This window comes from Catharus ustulatus, chromosome 4 (assembly GCF_009819885.2).
Source record: "Catharus ustulatus isolate bCatUst1 chromosome 4, bCatUst1.pri.v2, whole genome shotgun sequence".
Lineage (NCBI taxonomy): Eukaryota > Metazoa > Chordata > Aves > Passeriformes > Turdidae > Catharus > Catharus ustulatus.
Window position 1 is genome coordinate 15,267,568 of NC_046224.1, and position 12,925 is coordinate 15,280,492.

Consider the following 12,925-nt stretch of genomic DNA (forward strand, 5'->3'; position numbering starts at 1 on the left):
TTAGCAATACCCACTAAGAGGCTTTAAACTATTATAAATATGAGCAATATCTTAATAAAGAGCATTTGAAACCCCACACAAATATATCCATGTGGTCCAACTGTCCCTGTTTTCCCACCTGTGTTCCAACATGCCTTCTTTGTCCCATAGGTTCGTAGGCACAGACTGGAATATGTCTGCTCAGAGGCCAGCTCTGCAGATCTGCAGAGCATCTACCTGAACGTGGGTAACTTGCTTCTGTGTAAAACTAACCGTGGTTTACAAGTCCCAGCAACAATGCCACCAGCAGAGAAAACAGGAGCAGAACTTCCACTGCAAGTTAATGGCAGTTCATCACTATTTGGTCACCTCTCTAACCCAGTCACCAAAGAACTCTTTGGCCATGAGGCAATTTTACATCTGCTTGGGTAATAAAACCCCTTCAGTCTAAAGCATAGAGTGCTGAAGCTTTTAGCTATAATGTGCCACTCTCTGGCCTCTGCCACAGTGTACTGCAGGCTGGCAGGCCAAGTGCCTTGGGGACACATCAGCTGTGGGGGAGGCTGGGGAGCTGGACACACACCACGGCAAGGGCTGGCAGGTACACACCAGGTGTGAGGGACTGTTGGGAAAGCAACATTCAAGCCAGCATGGGCTGCTGCTGGTGTGGCACAATCTGAATTGACTTTGTCATACTGAGTGAAAAACTATGCTTTAGAAACCATTGGTAACAGCTGAGCTTACAGAAAATTATAGCTGTTATTCAAATAAATTATATCTCCTGTGAAGAAGATGAATATTGCAGCTTAAAAAAAATTACTAGGAAGTTTGCTTTGACAATAAATTGTGACAACCTAAAAAAGAAAATCTGCTTATGTCAAGCCTTAGGAAGTGGGCAGTGAATTGGCTAAGTGATAGTCACACGGTTCAGAAGTCTGATTCTGCAAACCACTTCCTATGTATTCAATTTATATATATAAAAGACAATGCTATTCCCTTCCAAGTACAGAAAAGCCCACTGAAATTTCTGAGCAGCTATTTTTTAAAATAGCACAGCCATAAACCTACAAACTGCTGAGCAATGTAGACCTTCTTTTAAAAATGGCTCTTAGCGTCAAAAATTAAATGCAGCAGCAAAAAGAGCCACTAGTTTGATGATGATAACAGGGACAAAGAACAGGGATGAGTCTCATCCAGGCTGGGTGACACTTGCCCTTCTACAAATCATAGAAAAAACCCTGATTTGGTGGGAATAAGGGCAGCTAATCTTTTAACAGCAGACTCCAAGGGGAAAGCACAACATACTAACCTTCTAGAGGCAAATCTCCTGTTCTGTTTAAGGAAGTCTCTGGCTTAGCTTTTGCCCAAGCCCAGTTTGTGAAGAAGAGGAACTCTACATGCAGCCAGCTGGCTAATGCCAGCACACACATTTATATATGTACATAGGTATGTGTATATACACACACACCTAAGTTTTTATATATATACATACACATACACACATAGTTAAGATAGAGAGAGATCTCTAGAGAAGTGAAGGTGTATGGATCTGTAAGTACGTTAGTAACACTGAGTCTCCCTGACACCTTTATCAGGAACTTTTTAGAATATAACCTAGAAACAAAATTATCAGAACCTTTTATTTGTTTTATTTTTAGCTTCACACAAATACTGAAATGAAGAGGCAAGTAGTTCAGTTTTTCAACTTGCAGACAGAATACAGAAACACATGGAAGATTTTTTAGATTAACAGCCAGAAAATTATTGAATGGATCTGCTGTGGAAGGAAAATGGAACATTTAAAAATATTAATAAATTAGCTCTTTTAAAATTACATTTTATTTTATGTGTGCAGATGTACATTTTCTGTTGTTTCCCATTTTTGTGTTTAGTATGAACACATGACAAAGGCAAGTTTTTCTGTTGAAATGGGTAAGAATCAGACAATGGCTCCGAACTCAGAGCCACACGAAATATGTTTTGAAGTAGAACAACACCTTCCCATTACCTTAAAAGAAACATAGTCAGTAAATTTCAAACTACAGAATCCTACGAGCATATGGTGAGGAAAACAATATAATTCCTAATGTATGTATTTACGAGGCTATTGTAAAATCCTTTGTTAATAGTTGGGTATCTATATAAACCCATACTTTGAGATAGCAATAGGTAGACAGAAATCCATAATTATCGGTAGCTAAAGCAAACAAACAGTGAAAATACCTTTTGCCTAACCATGCTAGAAAAGTCAGAATATGCCAACTGAACAAAATACACTAACAGGACAAAACTATGCCATTATAGCTGATCACTGCTTATCTCTCTCCTTCATTTTATCAATGTAGCTCAGCACCTCTAGAGTCCTGCTGCCAGCCAAACTCAGGTACTCGGCCTCAGAGAAGGCGTCTGTCCCGGGCGCGCTGCCGGTGCCCACGGGCGGCAGCGCCTCCCGCACAGCGCGGGCAGCGCTGGGAGGAGCAGCTGCGGGCTGGGCAGATGGGGAACTGCCCTGCTCCCCTGGGCTGCGGGCAGCGGGCAGGGATCCCCCACAGCTGCACACCCTCAAGGTGCCACACTGGGTGCCCACATCCACCTTCTCTACTTCTGTCGCAGAGCCCTCGGTCTGTGACCAAACATCGCGCTTGGTGCTGCGAGTGACATGCTGCTCCCTCTTAAGGGCGCAGTGTGTTGGGCCCTGAGACACGGCTCTGTGGGTTTTATTTTCCTCCCCTGCGGCACAAAAATTAGAGTCTTTCTCCTGAAGATTGTTTGCTTCTTCTCTACCAGAAAAACTGCTGGGCTGCATACCCACACTTCGAGTGTGAGAGCTCTTGGGGGCCTCTCTGCTTGCTGAGCCTGAGAATAGGTTGGCATCATGTGCCTTGAAGGACTGTTTGTTCAGATATTCCTTCGTTTTGTCTGTGTCTTCTTCTTCAGACTGTTTAAACAGAATTGTGCAACTGTTCAAATAGTTCAGTAACTAAGGACTAAAGTAATGACTTGGTAATAACTAAGTGAAAATAAACAATAAAACAATATTTAAATAATATTAAACAATGAACAAAAAAGCCAGAACTGTCTGCTTTTGGTTGTTTGCAGGGTTTTTTGTTCCTTCAGGCTCTTGGTGAAGAGAAGGTGGCCAAGGCAGACCTTCGCTCTCACATGCAATTTATACTCTCACACTATGGCATTTTTGTGTTCAAGAATGACTGAAAACACTGTGTGTCAAATCATTCTGCTTTACAGGCATGTAATGTAAGGCAGCTATATATACAGGAAGAGCATAGAATATTGCTTAGCATCTTCTCACAGTCATGCTACTGTAATTCCACAAGGCTAGTCATGATCAAGAGAACAGACCACAGGTCTGTAAAACTACTTAGGAAAATTTACAGCTAATAATTCTTGTCCTCATCATATATAAAGTATGTATTTATCTTGTACAAAACAAAATGAGATTTCAGCTACATCCACCCTTAGGTTCACTCAGGCATAGAGATATGATTCAAATAAAGCCCTGTCAGCCCACAAGAGTTTACTCACTGCGTCAGGACTAGAGCTCAAATAGCTCTCAGTCTGCCTTGGAGAGTAACTGTGAGAATGGCTGCTGAGTCGTGACTCCACATCTTGAAAAATTAGATGAAAATGAAAGAAAGGTTACTCACCAAACACTCCCCAAAGATCCAAACCTCGAGTACACCATGTAGAATTTAACTTTACTCTTTCTGATGCAGTTTTAAGATACTGTTTAAAGAACAAAACAGTCAATCTAGTTCTTGGCAAAAGCCAGTTCGCTTCTCAAGTCAACATGTATTAACAGAATTTGTGATATAGGTCCCCCAAAGCCTCAGCTGTGCTGTTAATCAGCAGCAGAACTGTGCTACCCAAAAGGAGGAGGGACTCTGGAGACCACAGCCTGTGAGAGAACACAGCATTCTCCATGTGCACACTGGCTGTCATACAAGTTACATATTTCTCTCTTAGAGGCCCCTGAGAGATCTGCTCTGAAATGCAGCACAGCTGACCCTACAGCTACTGAGGAAGTAGGAAGGATGTAGGACTGCCTAGCTTACTCCCTCTGTCCACGTGTGGAGTGACAGCATATAGTCTAGTGGAAGAGACTATCTCTTCAAGGAAAAGCAAACACAGCTAATTCTTAGTTACCTGGTAATGCTAGTTGTCTTTTTACATTACTGCATGGATCAGAAATACAAGCCCTCAACAAAGTTAACATCCTAAAATGACCATTCCCCCTGGCTTTAAAAGTAACTGTTTCAGTTTCACATGTAGAGAAAAAAAAATTAAAGGATGATGTATAAATAGTACTAACCCATCTCCATCTCATGAAGATATGAACTCACTCCAAACTTATACCCTTTCTCGTGTGCTGTTGTGAACTGTTAAAAATAAAAAGATATTAATAGTAAGGGTTCAGCTCCATCAGAATCTCAGGTTAAGTGAGGAACATTCAGTTTCCATATTAGATAAAGGAGTCCCTGCACTGTGCCACAAATTAAGAGGTATTTTTACCCCTGAGTTGTACCATATGTGGCTTCTACAGGTAAGACATCTGAAACACTTTTTATGTGTATACTGGCACAAAGCTCCTTTATAATACTGAAGCATCCTGCATAGAATGTCTGGGCATTGCCTGCAGAACCTGATCCTAAGTGCTGATGGGTACAATACTCTATGTCTTCCAGGCATCAGCTAAGGTGTGAATGAAACCATGTGGACCTCAAAGGGACATCTATTTGAACCCTGTCACTAGCAGCAGTTCTTTCTGAATTCCTTATATAAAGAAGCTTCCATGGTAGTTAATTCAATGAAGCTATATTCAGTTTCTAACTGTTGTGGACAATCCTTCTCCAGCTCAAAAGAATCATGCAAACAGGAGGTTTGACAAAAAATTACATCTTTTTAAAAGTTACCTCTTCAAATACAAAGAGATGGTTCTGATTCCAGGCTGTTTCTTTCACAGACTTGTCATCACTGAGGAATGCAAACACAAAGTTCTCTGATAAGTGGTTTCCCCCCTGTATTTTTATTTTCTTTCTGAGTTAAAGGCCTTACTGTTGACTCTTCAATTTTTATTTTGTCTTCAATAACCACTACATGATTCCCACTAGTGAGATCACTGGACTTCTCTCTGAACCTGAGATTTAACGCCAAGAGTATGTTTTTAATAAACTTCATGTCTGTTGAAATGCAAAATGGAATTCAAGCAATGACAGAAGATAATACTGTTTTGTAAAATGGAAGGTGCCACGTGTCAGTCTTTAAAAAACAATTCTTTAGTAAAACACGAGCACTCACATAGCCCAGGGAAGACATTTACTTGCTTTGTAGCCAGTGGAATGAGACAGAGTATTTTAGAGGACAAGCCAGACCAACAGCTTAACTTCAGGAATGACAAACTGTCCCATGGAGAAGTATTTTTGTGTACTTATTATGGGCAGATACATAGAGGTATAACGGGCTTACCTGTGTACAAATTTACTCACATTGTATGTACTGTCTTCACTGAGAAAACTGGGATCTTCAGTAACGCTGTTTAGAATGTTGTCTTCCTGTGCTTTTAAGCAGGATTTCTCCAATTCAGCAAGGTTATCACTGCAGTTATCACTGGTTAATAGACTGGTAATTTCCATGACACTTACCTTTCTTTTCTTGAATAATTCTGCACATTCTCCTTTAAGCTATTCTGCTGATCATGGTGATAAGCAAATATCCCTAAAAATTTAAAAAAAGTAAACCTTTGAAATTTGGTTTTGAAATGCAATAGAATAAACACAATTTGAATATAAAAGTTTCTGTCAAGTTTTTAAAATAATTTAAATAGTTGGACTTAAAATTATATGACTGCATTCTGAAGATTCATGACGTTTTCAGTTAGGGCAGATGTATCTCTGGTTATAAGAACATACATCTTTAAAATGAGAATAAAACCCAAAAGATATGTCCTTAAAATATGACACGCACCAATTTTTTCAAGGTTTGCTCTTTTTTCTTTCTTTTCACAGGGTATGAAGTATTGCTGTCCCTCATGACAGTTCTGCAGGTGGGTTTTATGAAGTCCACTGGTTTCCTTGTAGCTTGTACTTGTACTTTTAAGGAAAACCCGTTCTGGAGCTGTGAAAATGCCTTCAAGGTGTCTGTCTACAAAATTTCCTTTTGTATTGATTGCAGGATAAACCCTTCTAGTGTCATAAGAATAATTTCTGCTGGTAATTTGACTTCTAACATCAGAAACATTGACAAAAATGTCAGTATTGCTTTGGTTAGAAAAAGGATTAAAACACTTTGTGGAAGGATTGTTATGGATTGGTTGACTCTCATCTTCAAATAGTGCCAGAAAGGAACAGCCACTTCCATCTTGGGGACCTTTCAGTTCTGCAGTTTCTTTCAGAACATCAAATATTGGTTCTTTTATGCCTTCACAGTTTTCTGATTCATTACTGGCTATTATCACTGGAGTTTTCCTGGCAGAATTCATGTGGTCTGGCCTGGGGGTAGGCAATGAGGTGTAACAGGGGTAGAAAAGAAAAAAAAAACCACGTTTTGCTGAGTACACAAATAAGCAGAATACTGACAGTTAACACAACACTTTATGATGATTTGATGATAAAAATCTCAAAAACTTCACTGCTCATTACATTTGATTTTGTCCTAAATATACAGTATTTCAACTGAAAAAGTGTATATTTTATTTATATTTTAGATCTACTTTATACTAGGATTGATTTAAAAGGGGTTCTATTTGTTAATGTCTCCAAATATACAAAGCCATGGAGCACACCCTCCTGGACAGGGAACTGTGATTTATAAAATCAGCCACAGTATGTCACTGCTGCTCCACCAGCTGACCAAAGGCAGCCGCTTCAGGGAGAAAAAGAAAAGGGGGGAAAATAAATAAAGAGAAAGATAGTTTATTCCATTCATAAAAGGAGTTTGCTTAAGAGTATATTTCTCTTCCATACTGAAAGCCCATGACAAGTGACTTTAATTTGTACTTGAGATCAGTAATCCTGATTCAGCATAGAATTTTTCTGTTCCACTGTCAGGAGGCCATTTTGTAGTACTCATAGAAGTATTATTGAATCAATTATAGGGAAAAAAGAAAGCTATAGTAGGATCACATGTGAAAGAGAAGGGAAGAAAAATGCTTTGTTCCTGGAATCCCTAGTATAAATAATGTAGGTGCAGATGCTCAGTTGCTATTGTATCAAGATCATCAGCAAAGCACTTGCAACAGTGCCCAGAACTAATAACACCTGGGGCAGCTTCCCCACTAATAACACCTGGGCCACCTTTCCCCTTGTGGCCTCTTAGTATAGCTGTGCTATCATTCAAGGTGAATTCTGCAACACTATCATGTGTGTGACGTTGCAAAAAATAGATCATTGTTCCAAAATTCGGATTTTGCGGCCTTTCAGCAAATTTAAATACTTTTCTATGTGTAGTATTTTCATTTGATTTCAATTTCTATTTGAAAAACAGTCAGTGAAAAAACAAGTAGCAAAAAGGTTCAGATTATTTTAGTATTTTTCTTAATTAAACTTGACTGTTTACTTTCCTCATTAATGTAAAATCACTGCCTACCTATCAAATGGCTTAAACAGTTCCTGAGGCATTGTATCAGACTTCCTGAAAATACACTGGCTTGGCGGTTTTGTATTCCAAGGGTCTTGATCAAAGCTCTTTCCTGGCTGAGAAAACAGTAATAGCTGTTAAACTGTGAATATACATAATTGTTACAGTCTTTAAAACTTTCAACTTGGGTTTGCAAACAATAGACATATTTTCCCACTATTTTTATTTCTCTATATCTTTACAGCAGAAGCCCAAACCTCCTTACTGCCCAACTGTTGCCAAACAAACTTTAGCCAACAGGGACAGTAACAGTTTTTTTCTCACGCTATTGACCATTCATCTGGTTCATAGCTGCTCATTTTGGCTACTAGAATCCCATGGGAAATTTTGTCAAAAGCCTTCCTAAAGTGAAGGTAAATAATGCCTGCTGTTCTCTCTAATTCCTAGAGCTACTAATTCTATCACAGAAGGCAATTGGGTCCACCAGACAGAGCATGACCTCAGAAAATCTGATGGCTGTTTGCAGACACCTTCTTGTTCCTCATGTACCTTGGAATTGCCTCTGGGCACTTAGCTTAATCCTTTCAGGGACAGAGGTGAGATGATGCTTCCCCAGATCATGCTTACATTTTTGCAGATGGACATAGCACTTCTGTATTTCTTCTCACTGGGAAGCTTCTCTGATCACCACAGCCTTACAAGGATGATGAATATCTGCCTTGCAGTGGTGTCGTCCAGCACCCTGAATATGCTTGCTTGGATTCTGTCCAGTCTCATATATTTCTGTATGTCCAGGTTACAATGGATTCTCTAACTTATTACCTACCATTTCATATAACTCCCCCCACCTCCTGACTGCATGTTAAGATGACCCAGAGGGCAGTTCCTGTCTGAAACACTTGAAACAAAGTAGTTTTTAAGTACCTCAGGCTTTTCCATGTCCTTTGTCAGTAAGTCTCAACTCTATTTAGCAGTGGACAGCATTTTTCTTGGTTTCCTTCCTTTGATGACACCTACAGAAGTCCTCCTTGCTGTTCTTCTCACCCACTGTGATTTTCAGCTCTGACCATCCTAATGCCACCTCTCCAAGCTGAGGGGATGCTCCTGTCTTCTTCCTGGGTTGCCCATCCCTCCTTGCAACTTCCTCTTTGCACGACCTCAGTCAGGAGTTCCTCAATTCAGCCAAACTGGCCTCCAGAATCTAATCACACTCTTGCAAATAGAGGTGGATTGTCCTTGTGCTTTGAAAGCATATTTCTTTGGCTTCTTTTGTTCTTCAGGTCAGCTTCCTGTGGGTTTTGGCCTACTCATTCCCTGAACAACCCATCATCTCCCCTTATGAAACTCTTGGAGCATTTTTACCTCACTTACCTCAAAACTTCAGAATATCATCGGTGAAACACATAGAATTTATTATTTCCAATGAATAATACATTTGCTAAAAATAAAGCATATTATATTTGCTATCACTTTTCTAAGGATGATTCTTTTAAGAATCACAAAGTTAAGAAAAAGAAAAAATAGCAATATGCATCAAAACAAATAACTTTCAATTGTTTCTTAAAAGTAAAGAGTTAAACAGCAGAGTACTGAGAATACTGTAAGAACTATGTTACTTACTGAGACATTAAAAGATAAAAAACTAGGTCATGGGATCACCTGGGATCATGCAACACCCACTAGTTACACTAACTGTATGTTTAAGAAAGCTGTATTTCTAACTATAATATATTTCAGTTTTCTTTAACCAAATTTACAATCCAGAAACAAAAGAAAGCCACCAGTATGACTAGTTCTCTCTCTGCAGATATCAGCAATACTGAGAGCTCAGTAAATAAAAGCTCCAGTTATCCTTATTTCAGAACAATAAAATAAATATATTTATATATACAGAATATTCATTGTCACCAGCCTACAAAAACTGTTGATCAATCATAATTACCGTTACCATTACACTAGTTTTACACACCAAATAAATGGAATTTCGTTTAAAATAATTCCATGGAAGTAAAATATTAACCAAACCTGGTTTTGCAGTTTCTTTTCATGGGTCTGTTCCCAAATGTTGCCCATTAGGTTTGTGTTGAAATTTTCTTCTGATAGCTGTGTATGGTTAGAGAACTGAAAACCAGAGGAGGACAACGGACAAGCACTAAAAACTCTTGCCATGTTGTCTTCATTTTCCGTACTAGAATCAACATAACCTAATTCCATTACTTGTGAAAGCTAGACAAAACATAACAAAGAGATATTTTATTTATCTAAAACTGTTTTGGTTTAAACATAATATTCAAAGTAATCAAGCCATTTCATATCTTCTACATTTCTGCACATAAACCACAAAGAAGAGAAAATTTTCTACATTCTAGTATAACTAGTATAACTAGTATAACATTTCTAGTATAACTAGAAAAATTTAAGGCAATAAGGGCTTATTTCAGGGAAACATGTAAGTACCTACTTAATCTGAAGCATGCACACAAATGCTATCCTGAGGAGAGATGGATATAAATACATTTTTAGCTTTTTTTCAAGAAATATGTAGGCAGTAGCAGGAAAATAATTTATCAGTATAATCTTAAAGAGAAAGGAGACTTCATGTGTTTCAGTATCCATGAGATTTTGCCACTCTGAAAAAAACACTTAAAAATACAGTAATTACTGCATATTTTTAGTCTTACATCATAAGAACAATAAACTTACATTATGTTGGTATTTTACTTTTTCTGAGAGATGCTGTCTCCTGCTGTCCAAAACTTGCTTTTGTAACCTTGTAAAATGAATAAAAACAGCCTAAGAAATACAAGATCCAAAAGATTAAAATATTCTTAGTATTAATTTCAAAATAATTTAGGAATATTTTTCCACATATCTTAAAACAACTGAGTCTTAGGCAATTATGAGTAGCCTGTCTGTGAGTCGGTCACTTTAGGGTGTCCAAAACTGAATGGGAAAACAGTGTAAGTGGGATATGCTGTTTGAATAACCTGCCCATTGGGATGAACTTAGTGTATGTACCTGACATGAGGTACACACATTATCTTTTTTAAAGATTTCAAAAAATCTCTCAGCTTCATGTGCAGTTTTTTATTCAGAATTTATTAATTACTCTCTCACAGTATGAGTATCACTGGACTGACAGAATTTGTTGTGAAACTTCACTGTTTGCAATGGTATGTTTGTGTGTTCTTAATATCCCAAATGTTAAGACTATCATGAAATACTTCTCCCAGAATCTCACTATGGCATAACTATTGCCTATTTTATCAAGTACCTGCTCTGGAGTTCATCTAAATTTGACTTGTGCTGTGTACGTAGGGGTGACATGGGAAGCTCTAAGTTATGTCTTCTGATAGGTTTCTTTTCATCTTCACTGATATCAATGTGGACTGGCTTCCTCATGTTCTCTGCAATGAATGTATGTTATGTCAGTGCTGGGCTTGGAGAAAGTTTTGAGGTTCCTGGGGTTCCTACTCTTAATTTTCATTAGAGTACAAAACCTATTGTTTTAGATTTCTTAATCCATTTAAAATCATATTAGTTTCTCTTTTTGCTACAAACAATATAAAAACTTTAATCTAAATGGCACAATAGGATGAAATTATTTAGTCAGCCACTGTGTGTGTACAGGCTCTGTTGCCTTCCTCAGTCATCTTCTACTCTTCTGAGCTTAGGACAAAAAAAATGTTCCAGAATCTGGTTTATGAATATGTCACAGAAGACAAGAATCATTTAGGTTGAAGAAGAGTTTTAAGATCATTGAATTCAATCATTAAATCCACTGCCAAGTCCACCATTAAACCATATCCTTAAATACCACATCTACATTTAAAGAGCTAGGACTCATGATTTTGTGATGTTACCCAAGAAGTTTAATAATGGATTTTAAGAAAGATAATCTGGGTGGAACTGACAAGACTATTCCAAATGCCACCAAAATTATGAAAAAGGAAATGGATGGGAAATGGACTTAATTCAACAGCAAAGAGGAAAAGAAATGGATGTGATGTAAAATTAATGAATAGAATGGGGAAGATAATAAGTGTGTGTAGTGGTTTAAAAATGGTATCCTCCAATTTAGTGCTCCCACTGAAACACTTCAAACCATGTGGCACTCTCTCTTTCTCCCTTCTCCTCCTTTCCATCTCCCTCTCCCTTTCCTTCTCCCTCCCCTCTGCAGAAGGATGGAGAATTGGAGGCACAAAATGAAAAGATCGTGGGTTGAGATAAGGACAATTTACTGGAGACAGCAATGAAATAAGAAATTATATTAAGAGTGATGATTCACAGGCAGGTGCTCGCCACAGGGAGCACAATGCTCTCTGGCCACTTGCTTCCTGCTACCCCACGGGATGGAAGTCCTGTGCATGATGTGAGGAAGTGTAGAATCACCTCAGGGTCCTGGCCATGCCTGTCCTGGCTACTGCAAAAAATAACCCTGGCCAGGCCAGGAACCAGGACACTGCACAAGACTTTAAAGGTGAAGTAGGCAGGAGCCAAGGTTTTTTGATTCCTCTTATGCTCTGCCTTTTTATTCAGTCATAACTTTTTGTATTTATGTACAGTTTTTTATTTTAAAAATAAAGCAACACTTACTTGAGGGTTAAGTTGTAAATAGAAGAACAAGAGCTAAAATAACAGCAGTAATAGTTAAGAATAACTAATTCTGAGAAGTCAGAATGCCCAAAACTTACCAGTGTTGTCTTTTTTGGTTGCTATCTGGTTAACCACATATAGATTAAGAAGATCCAAACTGACAGCTGAACTTTTAGGAGATGGTACTTCCAGGAGCTTCATTTTTGACTTAAGTTTCTTTCTTTCAAAGTATTCCTTAATTTTTTAAAGGACAGAATAAGTTTTTGACAGAAGCTTCAACACATTACCAGTATAGGTAATTCTTTTGAAATCAGCAAGCAAGACTTAGCAAACTGTTCCTAATATAAAAGCACATGGTTAAATATCTCTGAATTCTCATGTCCCATTTGCTCTTAGTTTATTTTTATTGCCTTGAAAAAGAATGCAAATATAATTTGGTCATATTCAAAGTAAATAATTGTTTTCTTGATGCCAAAAATTTAGTCCTTAAATGCCCATTTCTCAAACTTTGTGTACAACCACTAAAAGTATTTCTTAAAGTGAAAGACACCAAATGTGGCAAGGACAAAGTCCTAAAAAAAATTGAAAGAGCTTTTCAGGAGGCATATAAGATAAGCAAATAAATCAGTAAGTTTGCGTACATTTAGATGTGCCATCTATAACAACACAAAGAGTTTATTGTTCTCTAAATTTGTCTCTCTTGACAAAGAAAATAGTCTTCTGACCAAAAAAAAAGGAGGAAAAAGTAAAAAAGAAA

General features: G+C 38.0%; 1 protein-coding gene across 1 annotated transcript; it reads right to left on the bottom strand.

Moving 5' to 3' along the window:
- Positions 1-2,159: 2,159 nt before the first annotated feature.
- Positions 2,160-12,384, bottom strand: C4H12orf40 (chromosome 4 C12orf40 homolog). Its single transcript, XM_033058541.2, has 11 exons — positions 12,267-12,384; positions 10,847-10,979; positions 10,276-10,342; positions 9,598-9,798; positions 7,582-7,688; positions 5,962-6,485; positions 5,640-5,712; positions 4,911-4,971; positions 4,310-4,376; positions 3,523-3,605; positions 2,160-2,917 (listed from the first exon to the last, which is right to left on the bottom strand). Exons 1-11 carry the CDS (start codon positions 12,367-12,369, stop codon positions 2,288-2,290), a joined length of 2,049 nt encoding a protein of 682 aa, XP_032914432.2. The 5' UTR covers positions 12,370-12,384; the 3' UTR covers positions 2,160-2,287.
- Positions 12,385-12,925: the final 541 nt, after the last annotated feature.

What these genes read in the sequence shown, in the direction of transcription:
- C4H12orf40 (XM_033058541.2), bottom strand. Translation starts at nt 12,369, where the DNA reads ATGAAGCTCCTGGAAGTACCATCTCCTAAAAGTTCAGCTGTCAGTTTG. An exon ending in AAGTAAAATACCAACATAAT is followed by an intron (nt 9,799 to 10,275) that starts GTAAGTTTATTG and finishes TGTTTTGTCTAG; the next exon opens with CTTTCACAAGTAATGGAATT. An exon ending in CTGTTTAAGCCATTTGATAG is followed by an intron (nt 6,486 to 7,581) that starts GTAGGCAGTGAT and finishes GCCTACCCCCAG; the next exon opens with GCCAGACCACATGAATTCTG.